At 43.7% G+C, this 15,974-nt stretch overlaps 1 protein-coding gene across 2 annotated transcripts in view; it reads left to right on the top strand.

Moving 5' to 3' along the window:
• Positions 1-15,974, top strand: part of RBKS (ribokinase) — a 98,725-nt gene that overhangs the window by 77,443 nt on the left and 5,308 nt on the right. The window contains exon 8 of one of the 2 annotated variants that reach the window (XM_017545677.2): positions 1,740-1,970. The exons of the other annotated variant lie outside the window; for it this stretch is intronic. Within the exon in view, the coding sequence (XP_017401166.1) occupies positions 1,740-1,790 (51 nt within the window). The 3' untranslated portion in view covers positions 1,791-1,970. Of the gene's footprint in view, positions 1-1,739; positions 1,971-15,974 lie in introns of those variants that run through there. 2 annotated transcript variants of the gene reach the window in all.

Here is a 15,974-nt window from a genome sequence, read left to right as displayed (position 1 = left end):
GAAGCTTCACATTCAGACCACGTGCTGTTTTCAGAATCTTTTAGGAGCTCTTTTTATGAATTTCTGCCAGAGCTGATTTTGTTCTTTACAGTTGCCCATTGATTTTGGCCAATGGTGGAGTTCCCTAGCCTGACCCCTCACCCTAATCATTAGACTTGGCTTTAAACGATTCACTCTTTGCAGAAATAGTCCTTAGGATAATTGTTCTCAAAATATGACCTGAAAGCCAGCAGTATCAGAATCACCTGGGATGTCATTAGAAATACAAATCCTAGGCCCCCCTCAGATTTAATTGATTGGACACCTTGGGGATGGAGCCCAGCAGTTGTGTTTTAACAAGCCCTCCAAGGCGATTGCAGTGCATGCTCAAGTTTAAGAACCACCAAATGAGATAAAATATACCTCCATTGAGGATATTCAAAGATATACTACAGATTTTGAAGGTACTGAAAGAGAAGTTTCAAAATATTTTTGAGCAAAGTTAGAATACATTTATGCCCTCCCCAGAGGACTACTTTAATGGGGTCTGGGCTTCAACCTAGGTGTTCCAGTTCTGTCACCTAGCCATTTGACCCTGAGCAAGTTCTTACACTTGGTTTCTCATCTGAAAAATCAAAGACCCACCCTACCTTCCTCACAGAATTGCAATGAAATTCAAATTTAATCACATCTGCAAACATGCCCTGTAAACCAGAAAGTGCTATGGAAAAGTGAAAGTCATGTCACTTTGCAGGCAGAATTCTGGTAGCCTGAGCATTATGTCAGGGAAATGAGTGGGGCAAAGGCTTATATTTATCATTTCCCTGGCCAGATACACTTTTTTGTCTATAAAATGGCCTTATGGATGTGTCTCAGATTCTGCCATTTCAGCCCACCAATTCATCTGGTGTTAAGAGAGGAAAACCATTGCCTGATTAGTAGCTACAAAAGGCTAGAAAAATATTAATATATCCATTTTCAGGTCGGGCCTGGTGACTCATGCTGTTAGTCCCAGCCGTTTGGGAGGCCAAGGCGGGCGAATCGCTTCAGCCCAGAAATTTGAGACCAGTCTGGGCAACATGGCAAAACCCTGACTCTACAAAAAAAGTACCAAAAAAATTAGCCACCTGCCTGTAGTCCCAGCTACTTGGGAGGCTGAGATAGGAGGATCGCTTGAGCGCAGGAGGTTGAGCCTACGGTGAGCTGAGATTGTGCCATTGCACTCCAGCCTGGGCAACAGTGTGAAATCCTGTCTCAAAAAAAAGAAAAATATATCCATTTTTTGGCAGGGCACGGTGGCTCACGCCTGTAATCCTAGCACTTTGCGAGGCTGATGTGGGCAGATTACTTGAGGTCAGAGGTTTGAGACAAGCCTGGCCTATATGGTGAAACCCCATCTCTATTAAAAATACAAAAATTAGCCACGCATGGTGGCACGCGCTTGTAATCCCAGCTACTTGGGAGGCTGAGGCAGGAGAATCACTTGAACCCAAAAGGCAGAGGTTGCAGTGAGCTGAGATCGTGCCACTGCACACCAGCCTGGGCAACAGAGTGAGACTCAGTCTCAAAAAAAAAATAAATAAAAAGAAAAATATATCGCTTTTCAAACTTGCTGCTCCCTACAAGGACCCAGGAAAGCTCGGAAATGAGCCTTCGGGACCAACTATGTTGTGTGGATACTGAAGCTCTCATGCCTGGAACATGGCACACACCAGCAGTGCAAGGGTCTGTCCTAAAACCATCATTTTATCCCTGTGCAGGGGTGTCTGGACCTTCAAAGAGGAAGTTCAGTGCTCATTGTCACACAATAATCACTGCAGAGACAGAAAAGAAAAGCCCTCCAGAAAATCACATCTATGGAAACAAGATTTACAAACCAAAGCAGTTAATGCAAGTTTGTCCAACCCACAACCCAGGGGCTGCATGCAACCCAGAACAGCTTTGAATGCAGCCCAACAAAAATTTGTAAACTTCCTTAAAACATTATGAGAATTTTTCTGGTTTTTTTTTTTAACCTCATCAGCTACTGTTAGTGTATTTTATGTGTGGCCCAAGAAAATTATTCCATTGTGGCCCAGGGAAGCCAAAAGATTAGACACCCTTGAATGTACCTGTGTTCAAGAAGAATGTAGATGGATTTTTACCTTGGAGATTAGCCTTTACAAACAACTTCATCATAGAAATTCTTTTTTTTTTTTTTTCTTTAAGACAAGATCTCACTCTGTCACCCAGGCTAGAATATACAGCTCACTGCAGCCTCAACTTTCTGGGATCTAATAATCCTCCTACCTCAGCCTCCAGAGTACCTGGGACCACACACGTGCACCACCACGCCTGGCTAAGTTTCACATTTCTTTGTAGAGACAAGGTTTTGCCATCTTGCTCAGGCTGGTTTCAAACTCCTGAGCTCAAGCAATCTGCCTGCCTCGGCCTCCCAAAGTGCTGGGATGAGACCAGCACTGGTCTCAAGCCTGTAGGCTTGAGCCACTGTAACTAGTCAGGAATTCTTAAACAGCAAGCTCCTGGTATATTTATAATTTAATTTGAAAACTTTACAAACTCTTTAGTGAACACTTCTGGGCAGGAAGGAAGCTTAAACCTGTTGCCTCAGTGCTTACTGGGAATGAAGTTTCAGTAACACAGAAATTTGCCACCACCTGGCCAACACCAGCTTCATTCTTCACACAAAATGCCAGCTAAAATCAAGATTAGGTGTGAATATATTAATAATTGGTTAATTATGGTTATATTATTGGATAATTATGGAACAATAAGCTATTGGTTAACTATAGAATTAGAATATGAAGTGATTTTGCTCAAAAATGTGTCCCCACTTAAGGACTCTCTAGAGACAAAGTAGATAAGTGGTTCCTAGGTCCGGGGTGGTGGGGAGAAATGGGGAGTGGCTGTTAATGAGTATGAGGTTTCTTTCCGGGGATGAAAATTTCTAAAATTAGATTGTGGTGATGGTTGCTCAACTCTGTAACTATACTAAAGAACATTGAATTGTACACTTTAAATGGGTATATTATATGTATATTAATCGTATCTCAAAGCTGGTTTTTTTAATCCGGTAGCTAATGAATTATAGAGCCAAGAAAAAAAATTGTACCTACTTAAAAGATGGAAGCAAATATAATATCAAAACTTTGCTGCATGTAGTTTCAGACTTGATTCAATAAAAGTGGTCATTTGAAATAGATTAAGCCAGAAAATACTTGCTTTTTTTTTTTTTTTTAGACAGAGTCTCGCTCCATCACCCAGGCTGGAGTGCAGTGGCACGATCTCAGCTTACTGCAACCTCCGCCTCCCAGATTCAAGTGATTCTCCTGCCTCAGCCTCCTGAGTAGCTGGGATTACAAGTGCATGACACCACACCCCCACACCCAGCTAATTTTTTTGTACTTTTTTTGTGTGTGTGGAGACAGGATTTTGCCATGTCAGTCAGGCTGGTCTTGAACTTCTGACCTCAAGTGATCTGCCCACCTTGGCTTCCCAAAGTGCTAGGGTTACAGGCATGAGTGGTCGCACCTGGCCCCTGCTCTGTCTTCTAATTGCAGAGTAATTAAAAAATGGATTATCTCAAACTAATAACTGAATTTTTTTTTTGAGACAGAGTCTTGCTCTGTCACCCAAGATGGAGTGGTACAATCCAGCAGGGGCACAATCTTGTCTCACTGCAACTTCCACCTCCTGACTCAATCAATCCTCCCACCTCCACCTCGAAAGTAGGCAGGACTATAAGTGCATGCCACCACACCCAGCTAATTTTTTTATTTTTTGTAGAGACGGGGTCTCACCATGTTGCCCAGGCTGGTTTTAAACTCTTGGCCTCAACTAATCCTCCCACTTCAGCCTCCCAAAGTGCTGGGATTACAGGCATGAGCCACCATGCCCAGCTAATAATTGAAATTTAAATGTCAGAAATCAAGGTGGCTGGTAGTAGAAGGCAAAGTCACAGACATTTGCAGCATAATGGTTTGTCGTGATCCCTACAGATTGCTTTAGGAAAAAAATGAGCACTTACACAATAATGATTAGAAAACCAAACTCTTGGCCGGGCGTGGTGGCTCACACCTGTAATCCCAGCACTTTGCGAGGCCAAAGCGGGCAGATCACAAGGTCAGGAGATTTGAGACTATCCTGGCTAACACGGTGAAACCCCATCTCTACTAAAAAAAATACAAAAAAATAGCCGGGCCTGGTGGCACATGCCTGTAGTCCCAGCTACTTGGGAGGCTGAGGCAGGAGAAGCACTTGAACCCAGGAGGCGGAGGTTGCAGTGAGCCATGATCACGCCACTGCACTCTAGCCTGGGCAACAGAACGAGACTCTTGTCTAAAAAGAAAAAAGAAAAAAAGAGAAAACTGAACTCTCACAGGCCTTCATGATGCTCATAAACTGACCTGGTTAGGGAAGGCTGGAAGGTTGAGGCTGAGGAGAGGATGTGATCTCATCCTTATGACAGAAATATGCACTGATAAGAGAGGTTAGAAAAATTCAGATTTTGGCTGGGTAAAGTGACTTGTGCTTGTAATCCCAGTACTTTGGGAGGCCAAGGCAGGAGGATCACTTGAGGCTCGGAGTTTGAGACCAGCCTGGGCAACAAAGAGAGACCCTGTCTCTATAAAAATATATTCTAAAGAGAAAAGAAAGAAAAAGAAAAATTCAGATTTGAGCTGTGGAACTGGGCTCTTGTGTAAGTGGCATTGTGCCCAATGGTGTGTTCACAAACAGACCACTCAGTCCTGTCTGCATAGGGGAGAACCTTTGCACTTTCCCACTTTGGGAAAGATAGGCCATGCCATGCTGGTTCTCATCTTCTTGTTAAAATCCTCACTCCAGGGGCTGAGCTTCCCCAGGACTCACTGGTAGCCACGGAGACTGTAGATGGAGGTAAACGGGAGAGGAACTGGCTGACAGAGTTAGCATGCATCGAACTTAGAGTTGCTGCCTAGGGCTTCTTAACTCACTATAGGACCCTGACTGGGCCACTGGTAGTTCTTTGGGACAAGAGGCCCTGCTTCATTGTTTCTTAGACTTTGTTTTTTAGCATCACCCCACGACAAGGAAACTTATGAGACTTTTTTCCCTAATCACCCTTCCTCTTCCCCCCATGAAATTTTAAGACCACAGTTATACCACGTACACACACACATTCCTTTACCTACAATGGGATTACATTCTGATAAACCAACTGTAAATTGAAAATATCATTAATCAAAAATTCATTTAATACAACTAACCTACTGCTATAGTTGGGACATTGTCTCCATTAAATCTCATGTTGAATTGTAATCCCCAGTGTCGGAGGTGGGGCCTGGTGGGAGGTGACTGGATCATGGGGGTGGATTTCTCATGAATGGTTTAGCACGGTCCCCTTGCCGCTGTCCTCGCAACCGTGAGTTCTCTTGAGATCTGGTTGTTTAAAAGTGTGGCGACAGGCACAGTGGTTCATGCCTGTAATCCCAGCACTTTGGGAGGCCAAGGCAAGTGGATCACCTGAGTGTAGCAGTTCAAGACCAGTATGGGCAACCTAGCAAGACTGTCTCTAAAAAAAAAATACAAAAATTAGCTGGGTAAGATGGCACATACCTGTAGTCCCAGCTACTCGGGAAACTAAGGCAGGAGGCTGGCTTGTGCTCAGGAGGTTGAGGCTGCAATGAGCCGTGGGTGACAGAGTGAGGCCGTGTGTCAAAAACAAAAGTGTGTGGCATCTTCTGCATCACTCTCTCTTGCTGCCGTTCTCCCCATGTACCATGCCTGCTCCTGCTTTGCCCTCCACCATCAGTGAAAGCTCCCTGAGGCCTCCTCAGAAACCAAGCAGATGCCAGTGCCCTGCTTGTATAGCTGCAGAACATGAGCCAGTTAAACCTCTTTTCTTTATAAATTAGCCAGCAGGTATTTCTATATAGCAATGCAAGAACTGCTTAACACACCTACCAAACATTGTATTACAATTTGTACTGAATGTGTATCACTTTCACACTGTCATAAACTTGAAAACTTATAACTCGAACTGTCATAAGTTAGAGTCGGCACCATCTCTGTGTGTGTGTGTGTGTGTGTGTGTGTGTGTACTGTGGCCCTTTGGAGAGCATTTATGTAATGTCTAAGATTTTTTTTCCACGCATCCCCACCAAGAATGGATTTTGACTCCTTTTAGGGAGATATAGCCCCAGTTGGGAATGCATGCCCTGGATGAAATGAAGGCTATAGGCAGAGCCCTTCTGTTCACTCTGTGAGTGGTAAGGTTGGTCACATGGGGTAGGTGGATCAGGCGACCCTATATCCATCATTAATCAGGATAGGCCCTGACCTCAGGTTCTAGCACTGCATTGCTAGAGGAACATCCTCCAAAATCACATTGTTCCTGCATCATCTGTTCAGCCTGCCTGCCCTGTTCTCCAGCCTCTGCTACATCTCGTCTCCATGGGTGGCAGCCCTCTGCCCAGTGGCCGGCTAGCTGTGGTAGACAGTGGAATGCCCCATCAACTTGGCATTGCTGAGGATGTGCAGGCTGTCCCTGCCGGCAGTAACCCTGTTCCCATCCTATCCTGCGGCCTCACCTGCCCCAGCTCTAGGCCTCTGCCCAGAAGCCTCTCTCAGTGTTCCCCTCTACACCTCCTCCCCAAATGAAAGCATGAAATTTACCAGACTTCCCTAGTGTTGCACTGACAACAGCACCTTTATACTTTTGACTGTACATTGCTTTCATCTCCTCCTTACAACCTCACTGAAGGTCTCATAATGCATCTCCACCTTCCCCAGAGGAGAATGGATTTCAGAGACTCCAGCACACAGTGGTGACCATGGCTGGAACTCTCTAGAGCCTGGCATCCCTCATAAACAAGGGCCACAGGACGCTGGCCTTCACCTCTTCCTGGCTCCAAGTGCATTCCTGGCCACCCTTATCCTTCTACTCTGTGTTGAAAACATAACGACAGTCACAGCATAAACCCCTTGCCTCACGATCCTATGGATTGTGCCCTAGGATGGCGACCTTCTTTGTTTCTCAGAAGCCTTGTCTGTCCTCCTCTGACCTAGGTTATAGGCTTTCACTGCCAAAAACTTGAGCAACCTAAGGGGCCACCAAGATAATACCATCTTTGTCTGCCTCACCTTTGTTGAACACCTGCTCTGTGCCAAGCACTGTGCTAAGCCTTTTCACATACATTACCTAATTCTGTCTTCACAATAGCCCTATGAGGTAAGTTCCCATTGTACAGATAAATAAACCCACAGAAAAGCTGAGTAACTTGCCAGAGGTCACACAGCTAGTAAGTGGTGAAATCAGGACTTAAACCCAGGTCTGTCTGACTCCAAACCATTTACTGCATTGTCCCAGTTTAAAGAAAAAAAAAAACACTTTATCCAGTTGTATGAATAGAAATAAAAAGGACATAAGAGCCTCATTACCAGTGAAAAGGCAATGAATTTACCATTCTTAAAAGATGACAGAGCCAGCCAGGAGTGGTGGCCTGTGCCTGTAGTCTCAGCTACTGAGGAGGCTGAAATGGGAAGATTGCTTGGGACCAGGAGGTTGAGGCTGCAGTGAGCCGTGATCACGCCACTGTACCCCAACCTGGGTAACAGAGCAAGAGCCTGTCTCAAAAAACAAACAAAAAAGATGACACAGCTACAAAAATGGACAGAGGCAGGACTTAAAACCAGGTTGATTTGACACCTGTGTCTCCTGCCTGTCAGTGATTAACCCTTGGAGGACAAAGAATGACTTATACATTTCCAGGCCCAGTCAGCTGGATACTCACACCTCAGCCTCCTGCAGAGAGGAACAAGGCAAAAACCCCATTTTTAGAACTTGGAAGTAAGCGCAGAGCAAGCCTGGCCTCCAGGCTAGCCTAAGTGTGAGCCATCTCAGCAGCTGGCACAGCCTCCTTGAAACACTCTCCCTTGAAGAAATTCTGACCTAAACCCAGTGTAGCCAGCAAGGCTGACCCTGTGAGTGGAATCTGGTGGCCCCAGTATGGTGGTGGGAGGTAGCAGGGACCCTGGTGGTTTACATTTGCCCTCTCTCCCTTTTCTGAACCCCTGGTAATATTCTTTTTTAAGAAATAATGCATTGACTTATAATTTAGTCATGTTTCATCCCATTTGCTTTTCCCTGGCTTCTAAAACCACAAGCATGGCTGAGGAATTATGTCCACAGTGTAGGCTCTGAATAGCTTTGTGTGGGGAGAGGTTTTGAAAAGAGAAGAAAGTGGCATCACTTGTGAGATGGAATGCATGAAGACATTGAGGAGGAATGCAAGGGCTGTAACTGTTAGGGTCCCTCGGCAGTTTGGGTAGTGACTCATTCAGCGTGGGTACGGATTCCTAACAAGTGAAGCTCGGTGGTGACGTCATTCTTGTGAGATTGTCTGGGATCTGTTAGAGCTGCCTGACAAGTTCTTACCTTGGGGATTTTCATCACTTGGGGGTTTTTCCCAGCTACACTTCTTGCCCATCATTTCCTCCAACTTGTCCCCTTTTCTATCAACTGGAATTTGGCAAACTAGGACTTTCACGAGTCTGTTCCATTGTCATCCTCCTACAGGGCATTCCTGGGACAGTGTGTGCTCCTTACCTCATTGCTCAGTACCCATCCTCCTGACAGTTCTCGGTTCAGTCACTGCCTCCCTCAGCTACAGTCCAGGCCTTGCAGTAGGTCTCAGGACATGGAGGTGATGAAGACCATCATCCTACCCTCAAGGGGAGGGCAGGGGGCAGCCGGGAGGACCTGACTGAGACAGGTAGTTTCAGGGACAGCATGGTGCTTTGAACATAGTGCCAGGCAATAAATACGTGATGACCAAGTTAATACCCAAGCTGAGTCTTCAAAAATGAGTATAGAAGTTAGCCTAGGGAAAAGTCCAAGCCGAGTTGTCTCCATGTACTGAGACCCATAAGTGAGTAGGAAGAAGTAAGTTCCCTAAGTGAATAGGAGGAAGTAAGAGATGAAACTGGAAAAGTGGTTTAGGGAACCTCGTGTGCCATGTTCAGAAGCTGACGGCATGGAGGCCACATGGACAGATTTGCAATAGTGTAGAGGATGGGTTGGGAGGGTCCAGACCGGAGGCAGGGAGACTGGCTAGGAAGTTAATGTGGCCCTCTGAGGTGCTGTGAACATGAGCGGGGCAGTGGGGGTACGAGTGGAGGTGAGAGGGCAGATTTGAGAAATATTTAGGATTTAAACTCAGCCACTGGTGATTGATTATATGGGAAGGAGATACCCAGGAGACCCCCAGGTTTTCAGTGTGGAGGTGCCACAAGCTGAAGACATAATAAGAGGCCCATGTTAAGGTAGAGTTTTGGGTTCATTCCAGCCATGTTGAGTTAGAGTTGCCTGCAAGAGACATGAGCCAGGTTGAGCAGGCTCATCGGTAGTTAGATACACAAATCCAAAGACAGAGGAGAGTCTGAGCTAAAGATATTGATTTAGGACCCATTATATTCATAGCAGCTGAAACTCTATAGCTACATACACCCCAGCTTCCTTTCCTGATCCATGTCTGTCTATCTAGGACTTTGGCATCTCCACAACCATTTTTCTCTCTGCCCCGGTGCTATCATGATGTGAGATGGCTTCAGTGCTGCAAGGATGAACCGTTATCAAGTCTCATAGATCCTAGATGCCCTCAACCCCAGTGACACTTCACCTCCACTCCGCTGCAGGCTCCCCCTCCCATGACAACCTCCAGAACATTGCTAGTACCTCCTTGGAATCACTTCAGTTCTGCGGTAGAAACCTTACATCCTCTCTGAGCAGCCTCTGGCTTTTGCCTCTTCCGTGCTGTTTTCTTTCCTTAGTTCCCTGCACTTTCTCTTTGCCTACTGACCCCCTCCAGACCTCTCTTCTTTCCTTATCCAGGTCAGACTCTCTGGTTGTTCATCTGAAATATTCTTTCACGAAACCTTTGATTCCTTTGTACCCCTGCTCTCCCCCACACCTGCCCAGGACCACACTAGTTCATGTTCTCTGCTCCAGCCCCAAGCACACAGAGGAAAATGGGCCCCTCATGCAGTGGAGCTTCAGTAGAGCTTCACAGCCTTCCCTCCATCCCTGTCATTCTTCATCACTGCAGAAAACATCAGCCTTCCCATGGGGAAATGGGAAAATGTGGGCAGTCTCTTTCCCCCAGAATAGCTTCTCCATCTGCTCTGCTGCTGGATTCCTGCACAGATGACCTTGGTACAAATCTCAACTGCCATTTACCACCTTTCCTTTACACTGGGCAAATGATTTAACCTTCTTGAATCCCAGTTTCCTCAGCATAAAATAAGGATGGCCCAGGGTTGCTGCTGACCCCTGTGACACTCTGTGTAAATTATTATAGAAGAAGGTGCCCCTCTGGATAGGCTCACAGCATGGTCAGCTGGCCATGGCCCACAGCCCACTCTCAGCCCTCAGCTAGGCACCCTTGCGCAATGCCACTTTGCCTAACCATACACCACAGCCCCAAATAAGCCTACCTCCCCCGGGTTCTAATGAAAATGAAGGCCATCACATGCAAAACACTCAGCAGAGAGCCTGACTCCAAGCAGAGCCTCAAAACAAAAGCCACTAGAGACCAGTGGACTCAGCTTTACACGTAGGCATGCTCTGCTGGGTACGTCACGCATTTATGCCAGCTCCACAGCGTTTATTAGAGAACAGAGCCTTGAGAAGCAGGGACATGAGTCGGGTACTTTCAGTAAAGGAGCAGACCCAGGGCCCAGAGTCAAGGGGCCAAGCAGACAAGGGACAAGGGAAGGGAAAGGGGAGTGGGGCAACTGTGGGCAGACAGAATTGTCTGAAATCGAGGGGAAGGGAAATGAGAAAACAGCCACCCCATGGCAACATTGCCTCAGTCCCTAGCAGCAGAGGCTGCCCACCCAGACTCACACCCAGCTGCTCATGAGTGTCATCTCTCACCAGCACTGCCAAGTCCTCAATCCTCCATGCCCCGCCAACCCTCCTACCCCCGCCAGAAGGCTCAGGTATTCCATGGGGCGTGTTTTGCTGTCCTTTCACTTCCCTGATTCTCCAGCTTCCTCCATGGGCACCACCAGAACTCAGAACCCAGCAATGCCAAACCCCTCAGAAAGGCAGAGGTTTCAGATGCCACACCCATTCCATAAGAGCAGCTCTTCCTTAAGAGGAAATCACTGTGAGAAGGCAAAGGGTAGTAGCCACATGGGTATTATATTGAAGGAAGATGAATTATGCCATCACCCCTTTTGTCACAAAAATAATTTTCGGTAAAAGGTTAAAACCATCATGTTGTATCAATGAGAACTATTTCATTATTCCAAGAATGATTGATTGGAAAGTAATTGACTTACAGGAAAATCACAGTGATACAATACAGCTTCTACTTTTAAGCACTTTCCATTTAAAAAAATTATACCAGTGTATAAAAATAGTTATACTGAAGATGTGAATCAACAGCCAAGTAATTTATTGGCACTTGAAAGCTTTGTGGTATAAATAGATTCAACAATGAGAATATCAAGTAACTCTGGGCCATGGCAACCTAACCCTCATTTTCACTAACACAAAAGAAAGTCACATGTAGTTCAGCAAGGGCCATCTGGTCACCTTAGAAGAGATCATGGGAAGAGAAGAACATGATAGAGCCAGGACCAATAAGTCAGGTCAACTCAAAGCAAGGGACAAGGCAGCAGGAGAGAGGGGACAGAGAAGTGGTCCCTGCCCTAAAGAGTTTTCAAATTGTCTCAGAGAGTAGGATTGTACGTAAAATGTTCAGCACAATGAATTCAGAGTCCTAAGAGAAATACAAAGAGATTACAGGACGTCAAAAGGGAGGGAGATTCTTTTCAGCTTGATTTCCTTCCTTTTCCCCTCCCTTCTTGCCTGCTTGCCCCAAACCTTCATCTGGTGGTGTAATGTGATGACAGCAGGAATCACTTGGTCTGGGTGCAAAGGGCAGCTCTGCCATTTACAAGCTCCGTGACTCTGGACAAATTACTGGATGTTTCTGAGACTCAGCTCCCTCAAGTTTCAGTAGAGGGTGGTGGGGGGTCAGTGTGAAGATGAAATGAGGTCAGTGTTGTATGTGTATATAAATACCCAGCTTTGCTGCCTCTTGATGCAGAGCAAACAGTAAAAGCTCACTCTTTTCCTTACCCTTCCACTCCTCTGCAAAGCGTAGAAGGCTTTTTGCCAAACCTTTTGTGTTTAAATTTCAAAGAGTTTTTCCATTGTTGGATGTAATGTGACTTTTCAGATCAGCCTTCTTGTTTTTGACCCAAAGGCCTGTGTCAGCCAGGAGCCTCCCTGCTTCTTTGTGGTTTGAGGCTCAGTAGCCCAATGAGCCCTCTTTGTGAAGAAAAACACGGAACCTCTGCATCTCACATCTGGTGAGAAGGTAGAGACTGGGGCAACTGAGAGACAGTCCATCGGCAAGCATTAATTGAATGCACAGTACTTTCAAGGGATTGTAAAACTCTAAGGAGTCAGCAGGGAAAGACATGGACACGATTTCTGACCTCTCATAAGAGTTTTACGCATGGAGATTGCCTCTGTCATGGTTCTTGGTTGAAAACAGAAGAAACCAGCTGTGGTCCTGGCATAGGGCGCTGGATACCATCACAACAGGGCTGCCACTAACATCCCAGGCCTCAGTTTTTTGGCAATCACTGTCAGCTAGAAAGTGTTCCTTCCAATCCTCTCAATGTTCATGGGTGTGTCATTGTCTAGTTCATGGTTATAACGAAAACTGCCTCAATGAGGTGAGAGGAGCTTCTCTTCAGTCTACCCCAACTTGTAGCAGATGTCCACTTAATTAAAAAGAAAGAGAGAAATCATTCCGGGGCAGAAATCGTCCCATTTGCAAATTCACAGAGAGTTACTAATACTGATTCTTTCTCACACTTGGCATTTTTTAAACTTCTTTAATAAAATTTTTCTATTTAAAAAGTAAAGCTTACAGAAAAGTTGCAGTAATCCTATAAATTCTTCACTTAATTTCGCCGATATTAGCATTTTACCACATTTGTTTTATTGCTATCTCTCAAAATACATAAATATCATCCTTTTTTCGATTTGAGAGTAAGTCGCAGACATGACTCTACCTCTTAACACTTCAGGATATGTCTCCTGAAAAAGAAGACATAACAAAAATACAGTATAATTATATATTCACGAAGTTTAACATGGAGATAATCTTACATGTACGGTCCAATAATGTCTGAATGGTGTTGGTTTTTTTTTTAATAATTTTGGGTTCAGGATCCAATCCAAGACTATGTGTTGCCTTAGTCTCTTTTAATATGAAACAGGTCCTTAAACAATGTTATCTTTCATGATATTGATATTTTTTGAACAGCACAAGCTCATTGTTTTGTAGAATGTAGGTCAATTTAGGTCTGTCTTATACATTAATCAGTGACATTATGTCCTTCTCCAGGCCCCACATCAGGGAACATGTGGTGTCACTTTCTCTTATTATTGGTGATGCTACTGTTGATTACTTGGTTAAGGTGGTGCCCACCAGGTTTCTCAACTGTACAGTTATTCTTTCTGCCTCTGTAATTAAAACAATCTGTGGGGGGATCATTTGTAACTTGTTAATATCCTACCCTCATCCTACCTTTACCCAGCAGTGTTAATACATCATAGTACTTTGATATTTGCAGAATAGTGACTTTTTAAATGTTTCTACTAGTTGGCTTTCCACTGTAAGGAAGAATTTTTCTTTCTCCAGTGTTTATTTTCTATCAGTATAGACTTGTGGATTCTTAATAAAATTTAATGTGACTATTAACAATTTATCTATTCTCAGAATCCTTTAAATAAATTGCTTTTGCATTTTGTGAATGAATCAACCTAATTGCAAGAAGAGCCCTTTCTTGATGTGGACTTGATCATTTAATCTGTACTCCGCTCTATACCAAGGCAAACAGGAAATAGAATGCTGACCTTTTGTGGGAATTGTTAGGTTAAGCATAGGTTGTTGAAGTGTTTTGAGTAGCTTTGGCAAAATGAGGTACTCTGGGAAGATATCATAAAGAGCAGGGCGTTCTAAAGAAAGAAAGCAAAGGGTTTTGAATGAAGGCCTGAAAAAGTAAAGAAGACTGCTGGGATCAATGTCTTCCAAACCAGACACAGAGAAAGGGTGTGGCATACATCTGTACTCCCAGCTACTTGGGAGGCTGAAGTGGGAGGATTGCTTGAACCCAGGGGGATTGTGGAGCTGAGATCATGCCATTGCACTTTAGCCTGGGCAACAAGAGTGAAACTCCATCTCAGAAAAAAAAAAAAAAAGATTTCAAATTTTTGGATATGAGATGCTCAACCAGTGAGTGAGTATAATGCAAATATTCCAAAACAAACAAAAAAAAGTCTTAAATCCAAGATATCTCTGATCCCAAGTATTTCAGATAAGGGATACTCAACCTATACCTTTGTTGGAAATAAGTTGACCATATATTTGTTGGTCTGTATCAGGAGTCTGCTACAAGTGAGCTACATGTCTATCCTTATGTCAGTATCTCACTGTCTAATTACTGTAGCTTATGGTAAGCCTTGAAATCAGATAGTTTATATCCTCCAACTTTCTTTTTCAAAACTGTTTTGGCTATTTTAGGTAATTTGCATTTCCATATACATTTTAAAATCCGTTTATTAATTTATAACAATTGCCACCTGGGATTTTTATTGGGATTGCATTAATCTATAGATCAATTTGGGGAGAACTGATATCTTAAGAATATTGAGTTTTCCAATGAATGAAACTCTCATCATTTGTTTTTCTTTAATTTTTCTTTTACTTTCCTTAGCAAGAGTGGCTAGATCTCACACATATTCAGTTAAATTCAGCCTTAAATACTTCATTTTTAAAATGTTGTTGCAAATGTTTTGATAACTTTGAGTTCTTACTCATTGCTAATATATAGAAATACAATTTTTTTCATAGTGACCTTGTGTCCTGTTACCTTGCTAAACCCACTATTTCTAGTAGCTTTTTCTGCTGAACTTCTTAGGATTTTCTACATAGGTCATTATGTCATCTACAAATCTCTATGCCTTTTTTTTTCTCCCCCTGTCCTTTTGCACTGGCTAGGCAATCCAGTACAATGTTAAGTAGAAGTAGTGAGAACAGACATCTTTGATTTGTTCCCAATATTAGGGAGAAAGCATTCAGTCTTTCTGGTTGAGTATGATGTTAGCTGTAGATTTTGTATAAATGCTCTTTATCAAAAAGATCAAGTTATACCTTCTTTCTAAATTTGCTTAACTTTTATCATGAATAAATGCAGAATTTTGTCAAATGCTTTTCCACCTCCTGTTGACATAATCATAAGGTTTTTAATATACTGAATTACATTGATTTTTTTGAATATTAAATCAATCTTGCATTCCTGAGATAAATTCTACTTAGTCATGAGTATTATCATATATATATATATACTCATATATTTATGTAATTTGCTTTAAACAGTTAAGGTTTTTACATCTATATTCACAAAAAGTATTGATCTTTTTTGTTTTCTTTTCTTGCAATGTCATCTTTTGGTTTTGGTATCATGGTGATGCTAGCCTTATAAAGTATTTCCCTGGTTCTTCTATTTTCTGAAAGAATTTATATAGAATTAGGATTACTTCTTACTTAAATATTTGCAGGAATTCTCTAGTGAAGCCATCTAGTCTTGAGTTTTCTTTGTTGAGAACCCCACAATTTTTAATATAGAAAGGACTTATCTTCTATTCTCTATCAACACAGTGTGTAGGCCAGGCACAGTGGCTCTTACCTGTAACCCCAGCACTTTGGGAGGCCAAGGCAGAGGATCCCTTGAGCCCAGGAGTTTGAGACCAGCCTGGACAACATGGGAAGACCCTCATCTATTTATTTGTTTTGTTTGTTCATTTGGACAGGATCTCACTCTGTTGCCCAGGCTGGAGTGCAGTGACATGATCATGGCTCACTGCAGGCTTGACATCCCAGCCTCAGGTGATTCTCCTGCATCAGCCTCCCGAGTAGCTAGGACTG

Source organism: Cebus imitator, unplaced genomic scaffold (genome assembly GCF_001604975.1).
Source record: "Cebus imitator isolate Cc_AM_T3 unplaced genomic scaffold, Cebus_imitator-1.0 Scaffold180, whole genome shotgun sequence".
Lineage (NCBI taxonomy): Eukaryota > Metazoa > Chordata > Mammalia > Primates > Cebidae > Cebus > Cebus imitator.
The sequence above is the reverse complement of the archived record's forward strand: the minus strand, read 5'-3'. Positions and strand labels throughout refer to the sequence as shown.